This window comes from Meleagris gallopavo, chromosome 8, assembly GCF_905368555.1.
Source record: "Meleagris gallopavo chromosome 8, MGAL_WU_HG_1.1, whole genome shotgun sequence".
Lineage (NCBI taxonomy): Eukaryota > Metazoa > Chordata > Aves > Galliformes > Phasianidae > Meleagris > Meleagris gallopavo.
Window position 1 is genome coordinate 7632140 of NC_139411.1, and position 16735 is coordinate 7648874.

Consider the following 16735-nt stretch of genomic DNA (forward strand, 5'->3'; position numbering starts at 1 on the left):
AAATCAAACATATATTACCACACTTCTTTACAAAATTGCTGTGGGGAAAAGCAAATTATTTCAAAATTGGTAAGTCTAAGTGCTTGCTCTTCTGAAAAAAATATACACATCTTTAAAGAACACATAGATTTCAAAACACAGATGACCATGACTCATGAGTGAGCAAAAATTCTGGAGGAATTCAGTACAAAGATAAGACTTTCTCCAAAATACAGCTAATGCAAAAAAAGATGATGCATCCCTTGTCCCCATTAAATCCAGTTGAAATCTTAGTGGGAAAAAAAAAAAGCCTACTGTTCTCTGTGGTGAGCTTAATCTCTACTGTTTCTTTAGGAGAAATTGAATTCAAAACCACAGCATACAGCAAGAGAGGCACAGACACATACAACACATGCTGAAGAGAAATCCCCCTTCCCTCAGCACCTTGCAGCACCACCATTTTGAATATCTTGTGGAAGGGCAGTGATGGAAGTTTAAAGAACCAACTGAAGAGATGGAAGGTCATCTAGCAGGGTATGGCATCAGGGATTATGCCTCAAAAGTCCAATCAACAGTCAATAATTCTTGGAGTAGAATTACCCTAAAGCCTCTTCACAGCTGCTTCTGCACAACAGTAGCAACAGCTAGCCAGGGGCTGCAAAGGGAAATTTTGCTACCAGCAGGAGAAGGAGAAACCTCAACAGATCTCTGGATATGCCCTGACTATGCAACTTCCTCAATGATGTACAGAAGTCCTCAAGAAGGTAGAGGTAAGGAAAACACACTTTTCCTTTCTGGTGCAGGACAGCAAACACAAGCAGAGAGGCAGAATAACTGGTTATTTCTTTTGCTTGATTCACTTCAGTTAGTAAATACTTTTAAAATAAGAGCGTAGGAAACGCAAAGCATTTATGTCATATTTGACCATAAATACTAACTCATATTGCAGAGATTCAAGCCTGAAACTGAAAATGAAATGTGCAAATGAAAGCATGGAATCTACCTGGAAAACAGATTTTGCCATGGTAAAAGATAAAAAGCATTTCCTTCAATAATCAGTTTATTAACGTATTTGGTAACGTATGGATGCTAAATATCACAGCTCTGAATTCAGCCTTAGCTCTGTAGCAAGCTTTACAGACAGTGGAAGAGGCAGGAAAGCAGGCAGAGCCTCTCAGTACAGTGCCATAATGAGTCTCAACAAATGCAGAGCCATGAGATCATGTGCAGTGACAGGAGATTAAGAAAGAGCTCTTGCTTTCAGAAAATTTGCTTGCATAAGCAATTCTGAGAGTATCAATTAGATGGTTAAGCTAGTTGACTCACGTAGTAATATATTACTGTTATCTTTTTCCTTTTTTTTTTTTTTTTTTTAATTCTTCGTACTTAAAATGGTTAAAAATGAACAGAGAAATTGTTTATTTCCACAGGGAGTGATTAATACGGAGGACAGACATGGCACCTTTTTTTGTAAAGGTTCTCTTTGTGCCTCTCACTCCTCCACAATCACTTCAAGCTACACTCTGAAAACCGCATCCACAAACCTTGTGGTTTTATAAACTAGTCTAGAGTTTTGTGGGCTGCAGCAAGGCCCAGTTCTTTCTCAAGAAAACCAGGAAGGGAACTGTGTGATTTGCTACTGAATAATTAGCATACAAGCCATAAATCAAATGAAACTCCATTCTAGGGAGAGGAGCTGCTCCCATTTGTACCTTTTTTAATCAATGGGATTGTTTATCATTTTCTAGCCTGCCTTCTTCCATGATGGTCCCACATTCATATACGTGACTTTTTCTCCTAAGTTAGTAGAACATACATATACAAAAAAAGCCAAATTTTCTCATAGTTTCTATTAATTTCTAAATTGTGCCAATAACTGCACACTGCTGGCCATGAGCCAGCAGTGTTGGCCATGAGCCAGCAGTGTGCCCTCGTGGCCAAAAAGGCCAAAGGCATTCTGGGGTGCATTAAGAAGAGTGTGTCCAGCAGGTCGAGGGAGGTGATCCTCCCCCTCTACTCTGCCCTGGTAAGGCCTCATCTGGAGTACTGTGTCCAGTTCTGGGCTCCCCAGTACAAAAAAGACAGGGATCTCTTGGAAAGAGTCCAGCAGAGGGCCACAAAGATGGTGAAGGGCCTGGAGCATCTCCCCTATGAAGAAAGGCTGAGTGAACTGGGTCTGTTTAGCCTTGAGAAAAGACGACTGAGAGGGGACCTGATCCAGGTTTATAAATATCTGAGGTGTGGCGGCCATAGCGGTGAGGCCAGTCTCTTTTCAGTGGTACGTGAAGACAGGACGAGGGGAAACGGACATAAGCTTCAGCACAGGAAGTTTCGCACGAATGTGCGTAAGAACTTCTTCACGGTGAGGGTGACGGAGCACTGGAACAGGCTGCCCAGGGAGGTTGTGGAGTCTCCCTCTCTATGGAGATATTCAAGTCTCGCCTGGACGCCTACCTGTGCGACCTGGTGTAGGGAACCTGCTTTGGCAGGGGGGTTGGTCTCGATGATCTCTAGAGGTCCCTTCCAACCCCTACAATTCTGTGATTCTGTGATCATCTTGTGCTGACTGAAATAGTAGTATATTGATTGCTGTCTAACTGATTTGAGATGACCTGCGATGGTGGCCAAATAACATTTCTGTGTGGAAAGTCAAACTAAGGTCTGTGAATTAAATCACCTTTAGAATTAAGTCTTGAATGAAGCAGTCTTTACCCTGATCAGCAGTGTGAATGTCATCTACACATTTAATTACAGACAGAAATAGACAGAAATGATCATCCTTAAAATTTTACCAGTTATGTGTCACTTGTTATCCCCACTGTCTTCCCAAAGTGAACCACTGAATTCTTTGGGTATTCTGATCCATTAGGGCAAATGATTATCCAATTTCATGATCTTTTATTATCTAACTGAAAATCATTGCTGATTTGAGTGACACATGATCATCAGAAATACTCAAATATTAATCAATACAGATGCAATGAATTTTTTGGGAAAAAAACACAGACAAAAGTGAAAAGACCACTTCTCACCTCAGTCACAGCTTGAATTGATGCACCATGCTTCAGAAGAAGTTCCATCACTTTTATCCTGTTCTTCTTGCATGCAATGTGCAGAGGTGTGAAACCATTCTGCAAACGAGAAAGAACACATTTTTTGATACTTTGTACATATTAAAAGGCAAACCTGGGTATGGAAGTCACACAAAGCATTCCTCCGTGATAACAAAACTCCTCCCAGATTTGTTTTGGCTTCCCTAAACTGTTCGTGTAAAAGAGAAAAATCTTCTACAGAAGAAAGAAAAAGACCTATCTTATACAACCACTTTTTATTATGACATATATTGCCCATTCTAATTAAAAAATCTATTCTCATTTACATAAAACTTCTAAAATTTTCATTTTTGCTTAAGCTTATTCACTTCTTTTTTGTGCTCCCTCTTTTCATCCCTCTTGTTTTATTTGAGACTTGTCAGAACTGCTGATGAATAAGAACACTCTTAAGTTTACAAGCTTTAGCATTTAGATCCTTTTCTAAGCTACCTTACTATTATTTCTTCTTTCATTAATTACATGCCACTTTACTACACTTCACTACAATTACAATTTTTTGTCTGTTCCATTAAATTAATTGCATACATAGCAATGGGAACATTTTAAATAACCATCTTATTTGGCACAAAGTGATATAGCAGAACAAGTAGAACAGGAAAATAAGCTGTGCAGAGCATCCAAGACCAACATCAACATCAGTGCACTGAATGCTGATGCCGTTCTGTATACTCATCAGGAAAGCCTACAAAAAAACAATTCTGAAAACAGTTCAGATCTGCTAAAAAATAGCTCTGTTACCTGCCATACAGTAAAGACTATCATATGCCTTTGTAACGTGAGGTCAGTGCAATTGTCTGTTCCAGCAGAGCGTGAGCAGCTCTCAAATCTGCTCCTTAATAGTGGACAACATCCAGGGTAAGCTCAGATGTGTTTCAGGGAAGGGTAAGCCTGAATTTCACATACTGCATTATACGGCACCCTTCTAGTTAATCATCCTCAGTGGAGATGAGGACAGAATAGAAGGAAATAGAAACCTGTGGCTATGTTACAAGATTAATCAGAGGCCACTGCCAGCAACTCTGAAAAATTAAAACTGATGATGCTTTGATTATTACATAATGTTAAAATAAATATTACTGCACCACAATCTTCCCCACTTGCCTGTTATATAGAGCAAAACTTGTATATCATAATAGGTTGACCAAATACATCAAGGACAGATTCATCTGATACAGTAAACAGAGAAGCTGAGATGAGCAAATCTTTGGAGCCTGTGCTGTTCTCAAGATAGAGTCAATCCCACCAGCTTTTGAGGATTTCAGGAGCTCATATAACGTTACAGGGATTAATTTCAGAAGCAAAGTTTTTTAGAACAGTTTTTGAAAACCCATTAAAAAAAAAAGAAAAACATTTGAAAGACTGCAAGTATATATTTTTTAAAAAATAAGGAATTCAGTTTGCATGCAGTTTAATTACACTACCAGGTTTTAGTGCTGAAGTGGTTTTGAAGTAAAAATGCTTATGGCTCCATTGCTATAATTACAAAATACCACAAATATTGCTTAGGCAACTCATTCTTACTTTTAACATTTCACATCTTTGAGAGCAAATAAAAATTCCCCTAATTTTAAAGGTTGAAAGTGCTTGTTTTCTTTATGAATGTACAGAAAATGAGAATTCTCTCTGCACTAAAAACTACAGCAGTTACATCTGCAGCTGCTTAATCTATTCAGAATTGCAACAAGCTACCAGAAGGCAAAAGTGCTCCAGTTACACTAAAAATAGATAAATGACTGTTGACCATCCGTAAGCAAAAGTCTGCTCTGATTGCACGAAACACATTATTAATACTTTGAACCCCAAGCATCCTCTCTTGCGCTGTAGTAATACAACACAGCCTTGCTGTCAACCATCAGCAGGCAGAAAATAACTCTCAAATAAATCTCACAGCAACTTTGGAAGAATGTTTAGCTGTGAATAGTAACCCGCTGTGTACTCACCAGTGCTTTGGCATTAGGATTAGCTTTCTTGTCCAAGAGAACCTTGGCAACTTTGTAGTGGCCACAGTGGGCGGCAACATGCAGCGCAGTCAAATAGTCATTAGTGACATCATCCACAGGCACGTTGTGCTGAATCAGGAGCTGAACACAGTTTAGATGATCTCCTTGCGTTGCCATGTGCAATGGAGACAAACCATTCTGCAAACAAAAAGACCCAGTGCTGATGGGTTACAGGATGCTCAGAGAATCGAAACTCTAATCTTGTCCTTACAGAGTGTGTTGTATGAAGGATTTCGCATGCCCATAGAGCACCCAAAATCAACTGGGCACATCGAATGTAGTAGTGAAGGTTCTTAGTCTGATAAAAGCCTTGTGGAATTTGGAACGTGTCTGGTGAGAGTATATAGACAGCTCCACTTGAAAAAGTAGCTATAACAGCAATGCTATGAAAGCTTAGCTTATTTCAGCTAACCTAGCTCAGGTAAGTTGCTAGAGTTAACTAAGTTATGTGAAGAATAGTGCTTAGTGACTTTTAATACCCTACCCAGCACATCTGGTGTTTTGAAAAGCTGCATTAAACTCCTTGTTGTAATACAGCCTGTAAATGCCAGGCAGAAGCAGAGCATCACTCACTGATTACTACAATCTTCCCTCATCCGTCCCCTAGCATATCCCTGAATTTGGTTGTACACATACCTTACACATCTGTGGAGATCATTCTTCATTTTTTACAACAGCATGTGCAAAAAAAAATAATTTGAATGTGACCACTATGATGTGACCTACCAGAAGTTGACAAGGCTCTATTTAATCAGGGAAATGCCTGAAAGATTCATATTTGGGAACTAAATCAAGACTTGCTGCTTGCACTGCTTATAACAGCTAATCAACAAGCTGATGCCTACTTCACTTTTCCACATTAAAAGACATTAAACACAAGAGAAATAATTCCCAGAATTCCCATAGTTTTTACTCAGTCCTTCTGATGCTGAAACTAGATTCAAGTTCAGGAAGTAACATGTAACACTATATAATCTATAAGTGACTGCCAGTACACTGTTTGCTATCATGTAGAAAATAAAACTCTTGCTCTCAGATGCAGTGCCCTCATGTGACCATGGTTAGCAAAGGCAAAGCTGCAGTGTAAAACTGCGGAGATCTCAGGCTTTCTGAAACAAGAGCTCTTTCCTCTCCCCTCCCCTGGCAATATCATAACAGTAGTAACAAACTTTCAAAATAAAGGTGGTAATACACAGTGAAATGTTTTTTTTTAAAGTGACATGGGAGAAGGTTAGTGAAAATAAGCAGGCTAATGCTGTCCTAGTTTGAAAGCAGTTTTGTTCAGTGCTGAAAAGCAGAGATTCTTGGGCACAGTTCTATCTTTCAAATAAGATGGGCTTGATTTATGTTGGCTAGGACAAACCTCTTTCCTATTCCCAAAGGTTACTACAGCAATTATATACATGACAGCTAGATACTAGCATTGCAATTTAAATGTAATTAAATAAGATTGGAAAAATAAAAATCACATTAATTTCCCACCTCCTTGTCACCTTTTTAGGTGTTAGCGAGAAATTATGGAAGTTTATATGGTGTTCTGTTTTACTGTTAAAAGAAAAAACTCTCCGGGTGAAAAGTGTCATTCATTCAAGAGCCAGTAAACGTCACATATTAATGGACTAAGAAATTGAGTAGATGGCATCAAACTTCCTCACAGGAAAGAGTTGTAAGGAGAAGGCTGAAAGTGATGAAATAGAAGGGAAAAAGCAGAGCTGCTGTACTTCAAGATGCTTGATAAAAAAATCTGTTGTGGATGAGAAAATAGTTAGACTTTATGCAAAAGAGCAAGAGACAAGACTGGATGTTAAAGGCATCAATAAAGATAAAGGATTGTTGTCTTATATTATGACAAAAAATATTTGCTCATAATTCTGTTGCAGTTTAAAATTTGAATGTCTTTGTCTTCCCATTTATAAAACAAAAACATTACATATAACACCTTTATCCTGCATCACATCATCACATCCGTGATGTGAGACAATGTTTGTAAGAAGTGATTTGGTATTCCAAGTTGGAGCCACTATATAATAGTTATATGATGCTTTTATGCAGATTAACAAGAAAATATTTAAAGGTGAAGTTTAATAGGAATGAAAGAGATCTATGGCCAAATGATACCTTAAAAAAGACATAAAGAAAAAAAAAATCAGAACAGGACTAGAGAGATCAAACAGAGCGTCAAATGCCCAAGTGGGCAAAGAAACGTATCAGTGATACACAGCATAATTTGTAGCCGTGCTGAAGTACTTTAATCAGGGAAAGCTATTGACTCTGAAATAAAGACCAAAAAAAAAAAAAAAAAAAGGAAAAAAAAAAGCTAAACAAGCCTATTAAAGAAGTGAAGATGGAAGCTGACACACAGATATGGTACATCTCACACAGCAAATCAGGGCCATACTCAGGGCTACAATTCAGGTTCCTTTTGCTCTTGGAAAACTCAGGATAAACTAGTAGGTCGCTACCTGCCCAGAAGATAAACCTAAGGTTATTCCAGTGTGGAAAAAGGAGCTTTGCTATCCTTAATCATCTTTTAACAGGGAAAAAGTGATCAAACTGCAGTCTAGTAATTCCCCTTAAATAATTTCATTTGATAGGAGAAAACTTTGAGACGCTCCAATTCTTTCAAAGATGTGTTCTATTTGAAGAGAACGGAATTATGAGTTTTACGAGATGACTGTATCATAGTTTAGTGCCAATGAATGGCTTCATTAATGTCATTCAGATGTAGAAACTTCTTAGATTACTTTCTGAAAACAGCAGAATTTACACATCAGAGAATAGTTCAGGAAGTTCTGCACTTTCTTCTGCTCATTTTTAATATGTAACATAGTTAACCCTTCTCCGGTGAGGAGCCGTCATTTTACTGCAGGTGTCCAAATACGCCTCTGCAGTTCAATGTCCAAAGCGCATCTTCCAGCACTGTGCTATTTCAAACGCACCAACCTATGTTCTCACCTGTCTGATTTCAGCTAATGAACTTTGGGCCACACAGTGTGAATCTCCTCAGAGGAAGAACAAATTCAAAGCCCACAGACCTTGAATGGCAGGTTAAGCTTCAGGATAACACCTGGCATGCAAAATCCGTGTGGCAAAGAAACATAGCTCCATAAGAGCAGGTTTCATTTAAGACAGCGAAAACCAAGGAAATGGGCTTTATGCTTTCTCCTTCAATTAAATGAGCTAACAGAGAGCGTGGAAAATTCTGACTGCCTGGACTACAAGCTCTAGACTCAGTGTGGCTGAAACAAGGGGATATGCCCTGGAAAGCAACATGCTGCCTCCTTCTGCTTGAGGAGCTTCTAAGTCTGGGTTCCTGGAGTCCATGGAAACTCAGCATGCAGAGGACGGGTGGATCCTGTCTGTCAGATTAACCACGACAGCACTTGCCAGTGACTCAGTGAGCAGAAGCAAGCTGGTGTCACAGCCTCCCCAAACAGAAAGCTAAATATAGTTCAGAGAAGGGGAGAAAAAAAGAAAAAAAGAAGAGAGAGTAGAAAAGCAGAATATAGAAGGATGCTGAGACAGAATAGGGCAGGATGACAGAAGAGAGGAGAAATAACAGAAGGAAACATGACATGTTGCTTACAGACTTGAGAGTCAAAAGGTGGAGGAACGTATCTTGGGAAAGAACGTCAAAAAACTGCACAATTCAGCTGTCAGTCTTTGGATGGTAAAGTCATGGAATGTGTTGTGCTACAAACAAGACTACTGCACTGAGATTTCAAACCAGCAATAGCTGCAGCACAGATCACCAGAAGAAGAGTTCTTGCAAGCTTGTGCTTTAATGCTAACCCATGGGTCTAAAGCAATCTGCACACATTCTAGAGGAGTGATGTGAAATTCCCATGAAGAACTTTGTGTGACAAACTGCAGAGAGAAAGAAAGTGAAAAAACTGGTAATCACTCCAGTTCCTAATGAAATATAAGCTGTTACCTGCAAAGAGATATTACTCTATTTATATCCCTTGTCTGTTTCCTAGCCTGAGGATAATTCAGTGCAAGCTGAAAATATACTGTAATCACCATGTATTTATTCCAGGATACAGACATTTTCTAGCTACTGTTATTCTAAGTGTTGGGGTTACCATACATGCCTTTTTGGTCGGCAGAAAAACCTTTTCTTGTGCATCTTGATTTAACATATTTTAGATATGCAGACGTGTGCTACATATGGCATCCACTTTGGAGAGCTCCCACACAGGTACTTTAAATAGCTATGAAACAGGGAAGTTATTATCAAGCTCTTAAATACAGTATCATGCAGAATTACAGTTTCAAAAAAGTACAAGGACTATCCCAGCAGAAAATAGAACAGTATCAGTTACCTTTGTTTTGGAAAGAATAGGAGCACCACGATCCAGCAGCATTTCTACAACTTGTTCATGGCCGCTTCTTGCTCCACAGTGGAGGGGGGTCAACCCATCCTGGGGGACACAAGCATTATAATCTATTACATTCAGACACAGTAAAGTTTGGTGGGTTTTTTTTTTGCACTTTTACTAAAAAACCTGCAATGTCTAAAGAAACTGTTTTCTGCCGGGTGCTGATCTTGCACATCTGAAGAGTTGAACCCATTTATTTAAATGTACAGAGTACATTTTGGTCCCATTTTCTAAATATGTAAATGATACAGTGGGCTTTTCTACTTTACATGCATTAAGAAAGATTGTACAGTAGGTACTTTTTGATTGCACGTCTTTAAGAAAACTGGGTCAGTCAGTATGCATCAAAGCAAATGGATATTACTTATATTAAAAAAAAAAATCTTTCTTATTGAGTTTGATTTTATTACATTGATTTTGACAGGTGTACAGCAGATGAGAAAACCATCTTAACCTCAGGTGGTAAAAGTATGCTGGATTAACTCCTGTTTCTTGTAGCATAAACCATAACTGTGCAACTTCCAGCTGAATGTCTGATCCAGGATCACGGTCTACTCTCAGTACCTCTTTCAAAATAGTTTTCTTAATAATAGTTTTCACCATGCTAGAAATACATTCCTCAATTAAGACAAAGACAGTTTTTTAACATTAAAGTTATTCCAAGTTAATCTGATTATTCTTTGTCTTGTATCCTGTTTAAAACACTCAAGTACTCTGTTTTCCATAATGGGTGCTATGATGAAAGACAGCACACATGCCTCGAGTAACTGTGAGTAAAGTCACATGGAGTTTTTCAACACCATATGTCATAATGGTTATTGCAAATAGTAATGTCATGGCTTTGAGAAAATTTGGGAAGAAAAATGTATGTTTTTTTAATTAGTAAAAGCAAATCTTTCATTTGTTACAAGCAAACCAAATTTGCAGAAGATACTGTTATACAGCAACTGCATTACATTTTCACCAAAGGAGAAGCCCTTATAACTAACAAGGAGCAAAGTAAGCATTTACTTATTTTTCAAGCACAGATCATAAAGGAAGGGGCCTCTCTCCAGTGTCTTTCACCACTCTTAAAAATACTTCATACTGCCTAAAGTAAACATTTTTATATAAAGGATTATCTAATTTCTTATCACATAACCTGTGCTTGTCAATTTACACACACTCTGTATGGTAGAAAATACTCCTAAATTACCTCCTTCTATGTATTTTCTCCATATAATAATGTTACGTTATTAGTTTAAAACTAATGAAGTGTAGAAGGCAGCTGGAGGGACGGAGGTACTGTTTTTTAGAGTCTTATGCTCTCCTGCTTTTTGCCCTCTCCTAAGAAGCTTTTGAAATTCAGCAGCAGAAATTCTTCGGATTTAATTTTTCTGCAGTTCTCATTTAAATCTAATGTGGCTCTAACTGTACACTTCCTATTACTTAAGACAATACAATTCTGATGCAGGTAAAGGAAAAATTTTTGGATGACACTTAACTTGAACGCGACTCAGGAGCTATTTATTCATGCAAGACGAACACTGTTCAGCTCATTTCTCAGATTATACCAAGACCACAGAGAATAAGATGCATTTGCTCACCTCCGTAAGCTGAATAGAGCATCCTGAATTGTGCCAATGTTCCCCAGAGCACAGAGCCACAACTGTGTTGTTGTGCTGGGCCCACAGCTGCTTCCTGCAGCTGACAAGGCAACGCAGGAGGTGGCAGGCAGTCATGCCTGGCCAGTCACACAGCAGTCTCAACAGCAGATATATCACACGGCATGACATAACATTGCAGTGCAATGTAGGTTCTTGTTGGGACACCGTATCTGAAGCTATTCTTATGAGAATGTCAGGGCTCCCATGAGAAAAGGCAAATATGCTTTGAGACAGCTCAGTCAGCTGCAAAGGGTTTTTGGTACTCTGAAAATGAACCAACTATTCACCCAGAATAATAAATTGCTATATGGCCCTAAGAAGAAGTAAAGAAATTCGGAGTCAATCTGAAACAGGCCACAGAATGATGTACAACACACAACACTTACATATATATAAATATATATTTACATAAAATCTGAGATTAGAAGACACTGCTCTGAAGTCAGCAAGACTGCTGATTTTGTCAGGAGATTTTCTAATTGCTTACTTATGCTTGATATAGACTACACTATGCAAAGCATAAAATGCACCACATGAGTTAAGAAGCCACCTTTTCTTAATATGATAGTCTGCAATGGCTCTGAAAAACCATTACAAACGATTATGACAATAATCTGCAGATTAAAGACTCTCTAAGTATACACTGACATAACAAATCATATCATTTGTATTATCTATCCCTCCAGTGAGCCCAAGAGCATCTCCAGCAAAAGCGAGGAGGACAATAGGAGAGATTCTGCTCGGATACAGGCTTCTTTCCCATAAGCACTGAACAAATTACTGCTGTCTCTAGGATTTATCATCCCTATTCCAGCATGGTGAGCTTCTTAGCAGGTGCTTCTGCCCAGCATGGCCTCTACACACCCTAAATCACACAAACTTTTCTTTTCATCAGTGCTACTGCAAAGAGTCAACAGTGCAGCAGGGCAACAAATGAGCTTTGCTCTGCTTACACATGCAAAATACACTGCCAAGTCAGTGCTATTCTTCTCATTATTTTTAATCTTTAAGCAGGAGGCTTTTCTGGAGCAGCTTATGTATGATCTGATGTATCTTAAAAGAGTGTATCTCACATGTTCTCATACAGATATGAGTGCTAGCCTGTTGTTTAGCTGTAAAATCACTAAAATGAAGATTACAGACTTACTGTTAATCCAAGCTAAATTGTGCTCAGTGCCTGCTTCAGACAAATTCACTTTGGCATATGCAGTATTAGGCAGCCAAAGAAAATCAAGCTAATTTGATCAGCCTCTCTAATTACACTATTTTTAAAGTCTTTTCTGGAAGATAGAGAAAAAATAATTAGGGCAACATTCAGTAAACATGTTACATCAGGCATTAGCAGGTCTTTGCTTGAAAGTTAGTTAAACACCAGAGTTAGAAAAAGCTGCCAAGGGCAGACTAAAGCAGGGCACAGTTCAGGCTTTGCATGGCTAGTTATTGAGGAGTACACTAAAGAATTAAGTACAAAACCCCAAGTGCCAGCTGCTAGACATTACACGCACACACACACACACACACACACACACAAAAAAAAAAAAGGACAGCTGGAAGAGAAGCAACTGATTAAAATAAACAAGACAAAGTAAGTGTGAACTAAAGAAAAAAAGATGGCTGAGTCACAAAATGGATGCAAGATCATTTTTTGAAATAACTTCATATGCTCATACATTATCTGAACTCTTAACTGCAGTTCAAAGGTGCACAACGTCTGTGGTGCTCATCAAATCCTATTCCTAATGAATACAGTGAAACCTTGAGGCCATGGATGTCTTTTACAATAATTTTAACAGGATAAGGACTTAGTCCTTCACGTTAACCTGTTATGCAGTACCTCAGCACTGCAGTCTCCAGGACCATCTGCCAGCAGAAAACATGACTAAGGAAAAGAATTCATTACCCCAACTTAATTTAATGCTCAGGAAAGACTTGATGTGAATTTATCTATAAAATGGGTATGTTTGTGAAAAATAAAAGCCAACATACATGGAGAACATTTCCAGTACCAATTCCAGAGAATGGACTGTGGGCACATCACAAAATGACAGCTGAATAGCTAAATTTGTCCCATTTAAGAGAAATAAATCCCAGCCTTGTTGGCATGTGTTCAGCATCACAGGATGGTATCTTCTGCAAAGTCCTGTAAAGGTCAGTTACAGATCTGATAAGGAGAAGCAAAGGGCTGGGAATTCCTGCCTCTGAGCAAGAGAAACAAGCTGTTTTCAAGTACTGTTGTCCTTTCATATGGGTACAGTAACATTGTAGTTCACCCTTAAGGAGGCCTTTTGTGCTCCATAATCAACATTTGCATTAAATAGTATCCAAGAAAGATTATTTTAATCAAAGCAGGCCCCCATCCCCCAGAAAAAAAACTACAGAACTCTGCTTCACTTAAAGAAGAGGTCACACCTACTTTATAAAGCTTTATAAACATCTATAAACTTATAAAAGAGAAGCCTTGCTTATTTTTTATGTGCAAATCCCATTCCTGTGTGAAGTTGCACGCTCTTTCAGCACCTGCCCCTGCCTCTCGCAGAGCACTTTGAGGCTGGGCTCAGACTGAGCATCCCACTGATGGACATGATTTGACAGTCAGAAAACACAGCCTTGGCAGCTTGTTGCCTTTCAATATGTATAGTAGTGGTCATACTGCTATAAAGGGATATGACTGCAGCTTTTGTCATCCTGTATTTTTGTAAGACCATTCTCAACCTGAGACACTAAAAAAAAGGGGAGTGCTTAAGAAAAAAAGTGAAATGTCTGCAAAATTGACACATCTTGATTGTTCTGCCTTGGGAAAAAACACTGGGTCAGGTAGGAACAGCAAGAGAACTTTAACAGTAGCATGTAGTATAATGGTTCACAGCAATTAATCATAATTATTGAAAAAGTCATGCACTCTGTGCTGAAATAGAGTTCTTTTCTACTCTAGTATTGCACTACTCTCAGCCTTCTCTTGCTTCTCCTACTGACTTGTAAATCCCTTCTGATCTACTCCAATGACTCTCTTCCCTTTTCAGATCTCCCTGGTAGAGCCCCTTGCTGCCCAGATCAGGGGCTGGTAAACCCTTCCCAGGATGTGTTGGTGCTGCTGGAAGCAAAGCAAAGCTTCCAATTCGTCACTAACTAGCAGAAAATGATGCCTCTGGTGATGCCAGAGAAGTGCAACATACATATGGCCCAAGCAGGAGAAGTTACACATATCCCTTTTGATATATGGGAGGAGTATTTGGAGAATTCTCTAGGTGAAACCAGAAAAGGAAAGGAACAAAAACAGAACAAAATAACAACAAAAACCACCAAGCCACGAAATCTTCCAGAACTGCACTCTTCCCTCATTGTGAAGCTCTGCCAGACTACAAAGCTGTTAATGCTTCCGTCCTCTTCCTAGATCCTGTTTCCATCACAGCCCATATTTTTAGTTACATAAATTATCCTAATGTCTGACCCTGGGTCTGTGACACAGAAAATGTAACAGATCATGTTTTTGTAACTACAGGAAAAGAACAAGTCTGACTTCAACTATTTAAAATAGTGGTCCCCAACTTTCTGGCTGCAATGAGCTAAATAAATGCTTGTAGAGAGGAAACAAAGAATCCCTTCCCATGTTACAAATGCACATCTGTCACATCATCAAAATGGGCTCCCCCTACATAGGACATGCACACTCGCCCTCTAAACCCAGCAGCCCCCAGTGTGGCAGGTAGGAGACTGATATTTCAATCCAGAAGAAAGAAATCACAGAATCATGGAATGGCTGATGTTAAAAGTGTTTGAAACATGCCTCAAGTCTGACTGCTTTTTTAAACAATGGAGGACGAGAGAGAGAGAGAGAGAAAGAGAGAGAGTGTGAAGGAGGTTACTCAAAAAGAATGGTCGTATCCCTACACACAAAGCAAACCCAGGAGCCAATACTACCCTGAGGGAGAAAAGTGCTTCTAAGAAACTATCACAGCAGAAAAATCAAGGGTGAGACACAGAGCCTGCAGCACAGGAAAAAAAGTCAAATTCTGATCAAGTGCTAGCTACCCTGTCATTTTGACATACAAAGGTAGAAAGCAAAGGGAAGTAACAAGAAAAGAAAATAACAGTTGTTATAGACATGGGGTACTGTGTCCTGACAAGAGAATGAATCTGTATGGCAGTCTGTTAAGACTCAATTCCATGCAAGTTAGTTCACCCTGTTCACACTGCATAGGACCAAAGATTTTATGCAGGCTGTTCCTTAGGCCTTCTTGAGATAGTGTTTCTCTCTAACATCAGGAGCAAGAACCTCCCACTGTGTACAAGTTATCCCTTCCATACCCCCCCGTTATAAAAAACAGATGCATCTTACAAAGAAATCATGAATTGCTTCTAAAGGTAAAGCAGAAAAAGTGGGGAAAAAAAAAGTGTGAATAGAGTGAAGAGAAAAGGAGCTGACCCAGTTTCTGAATTTGTTACAAAAATAAAAAATAAGAACGCATCTCAACAAAGACTACTGAAAATCTCAGAGACTGCTGAAAGCCTAGAAAACCAAACAGAAATTTGTGCATACAGCAATAAGTGCAAAAAAAGATATTCTTAGTTTGTATTCTTGATTTGTTCATGATTTTTTTTTCTGGTGGAAATTATACAGAAAAACTAAAAATGAAAGACAGATACATGTCAAGCTAACATTTCAAGGAAATTACAATTGTTCCAAAGGTACACAACACCATGAAGACTGCCCCACATGTACAGGAGCATGTTGCAAAGACTGCTGTGACAGCCCGCAGCACTAGTGCTAAGGTTTACTTCACAACTTCTGAGCTTTTCTTTTGACGACTGTGTAAGTAAATAAAACAGACCTAAACTGGTTTGATTGGGTTTTAACAACAACAATTAGATATAACCGTCTGCATTGACCTTCTAGGACACTCAGCAACTCAAGTCAGGCACCATCTGGATGGAAACTGTCACTACACCTGGCACATTTACTCACAAATCCAAGCCAGCAGTTAAGCACCAAGTCAGGCAGAAGCTGAACTGTCACACAGCTCTGCAAGAGGTGGTGAGATTCACCACTGGCAAACGCACTGCAGTTGAAATTTATTCTTTTAATATTCAAGTTCTGAAAGATCTGAACTAAATTCTCAGGTTTTAGTATTTTCCTGTGTAACCATTTCTACCCCAGCTAAATCAAAACATCATTTAACTTAGTTCTCTGAGAACACAGAAAATAGTTCGTTCTGAACTTTGCCATGCAGGTGTTTCACATCGTTTTAAGAGACGTAAATTGTTAGCATCCTACTGCAATCATTTTGTAAGGAAGAAATGCAGTATAGTTACGGTAGCCTGCCAGGAAGTTGAATGATTTAGGTTGTACAGCAGCTTTCAGGTCAGAAGCAAGAACTCCATACGGTCACTTGCAGTATTTGTGCTGAAGCTTACCCTTGTTTTGGCATCAATTTTAGCTCCTCGATCAAGTAGGAGTTTGACCATATTTGCATTTCCCCTCTTCGATGCAACATGTAATGGTGTGATATCATTCTGTGGAAGAAGAGAACAAAACATGAACATAAATCTACATGTCTTTCAGGAACTCTACGATCAGTTTGCTCACAGAATGAATTATGCCAGCTTTGCTGAGGGAT

At 38.9% G+C, this 16735-nt stretch overlaps 1 protein-coding gene across 1 annotated transcript in view; it reads right to left on the bottom strand.

The window, feature by feature from the left end:
• The window catches only part of ANK3 (ankyrin 3), a 197366-nt gene that overhangs the window by 104066 nt on the left and 76565 nt on the right, over positions 1 to 16735 (bottom strand). Inside the window, exons 8-11 of the mRNA XM_085229413.1 lie at positions 16533 to 16631; positions 9418 to 9516; positions 5033 to 5230; positions 3012 to 3110 (exon numbers count right to left, since the gene is read on the bottom strand). Of these exons, the coding sequence (XP_085085539.1) occupies positions 3012 to 3110; positions 5033 to 5230; positions 9418 to 9516; positions 16533 to 16631 (495 nt within the window). The remainder of the gene's footprint in view (positions 1 to 3011; positions 3111 to 5032; positions 5231 to 9417; positions 9517 to 16532; positions 16632 to 16735) is intronic.